This window comes from Euphorbia lathyris, chromosome 3 (genome assembly GCF_963576675.1).
Source record: "Euphorbia lathyris chromosome 3, ddEupLath1.1, whole genome shotgun sequence".
Classification (NCBI taxonomy): domain Eukaryota; kingdom Viridiplantae; phylum Streptophyta; class Magnoliopsida; order Malpighiales; family Euphorbiaceae; genus Euphorbia; species Euphorbia lathyris.
The window spans coordinates 66,014,335-66,015,656 of NC_088912.1; the positions used below are offsets into that span (position 1 = coordinate 66,014,335).

At 33.7% G+C, this 1,322-nt stretch overlaps 1 protein-coding gene across 1 annotated transcript; it reads left to right on the forward strand.

Moving 5' to 3' along the window:
* Nucleotides 1-603: 603 nt before the first annotated feature.
* On the forward strand, nucleotides 604-1,109 carry LOC136223605 (uncharacterized). The gene has a single exon (XM_066011705.1). The coding sequence runs from the start codon at nucleotides 770-772 to the stop codon at nucleotides 971-973; it is 204 nt and encodes a 67-aa protein (XP_065867777.1). The 5' UTR covers nucleotides 604-769; the 3' UTR covers nucleotides 974-1,109.
* Nucleotides 1,110-1,322: the final 213 nt, after the last annotated feature.

The following is a 1,322-nucleotide window of genomic DNA, read 5'->3' on the forward strand; positions in this document are numbered from 1 at the left end:
ACGTGTCAACCTTTGGTTGAGTTTGTAATCTTCAGATTATAACAACGTCAGGTGGTGCATCCTACCATATAACAAGCATGCTGCCAAGTGTAGCTGTTTCATTGGGTCTAAAGCCTTTGGACCATTGTGGTATGCGGCAACGCGTTATATCATGTACCTCACGTCCTTCGCGTAATCGTTTATCCTGATCTAACGGTTATATTTTTTAGTCGTATGACTACTAGGAAGGACAGTGGATATTCAACTATGTAGTTGGAGGATATCATTTTCATATTTAGAAAATATTTATTTTTTTAGATCGGACGGTGGATATTCATCCATGTGGTTGGAGATAGCGTTTTCATTTTTAAAAAATATTCCTTTCTTTTGATCGGACGGTATCTATTAATTTTTTTTATTCGAAGAGCGATACTAATCTACGTGTAAGAGATGTGTCCATAGAATATTCCACACGATATGAATAGTTGTTACAAATATTTAAAGGATTTTAAAGGGAAGAAACTACAAATATTGACTAGTCTATGAGAAGGAGACGTAAAAGCATAAACAGGTTGACCCATGTGGCATATATATTTTATTAGGCCCTTGATTTGATTATTGATTAGGAAAAGGGACGGTGGATGGAAACTTTGCACTTCCTCCTCACTTCCTTTTCCATTTCCCATATATTAGTATATAAAAGGAGGCTTCAATGCCCATTACCTTTCATATTCTGAAATAAACTCTATCGATTGCTTTTGATTTCTCCAAGAAAAGAAAACCAAATATAATGAAGAAGAACAATAGCTATCCTTATCAAGCCAAACAAGATGATGATGTTCATAATAAGGCAGCAGAGAAGATAGAGAGGAAGGCATCAATGGATATTAATCAAAGTGCTGAGAATTTCATAAACAATTTCAGGAAGCAACTCATGCTTCAAAGGCTTCAATCCATTGAAAATTATGAGAATATGCTTGCAAGAGGTCTTTAGTTTTACTTTTATTTCTTTTCTGTCTACTACTATTTTATTTCTTCAACTTGTTTAATCACCATATATCTCTATTCTTTTAGAGAGTAATCATGTACGTCTACCAATACTAATAAATAATTATTTATTATTTTATACATTTATCAATTTCTTTTGTTAAGCTATTTTTATTAACAAATGAAATATAGCAGTAATATTGCTGATTGTTTATCGAAGTTTGCGTTATCCGTGAACTCGGACACTTGGTGGAACTCCTACCCTAGTTTCTGTTCTCAGTTTGTTTTTAAAGACGCTAATCGAACCGAAGTTTTCCGTTTCGTTTCATGTAATAGGGTTGTTTCATTGCTTTCCT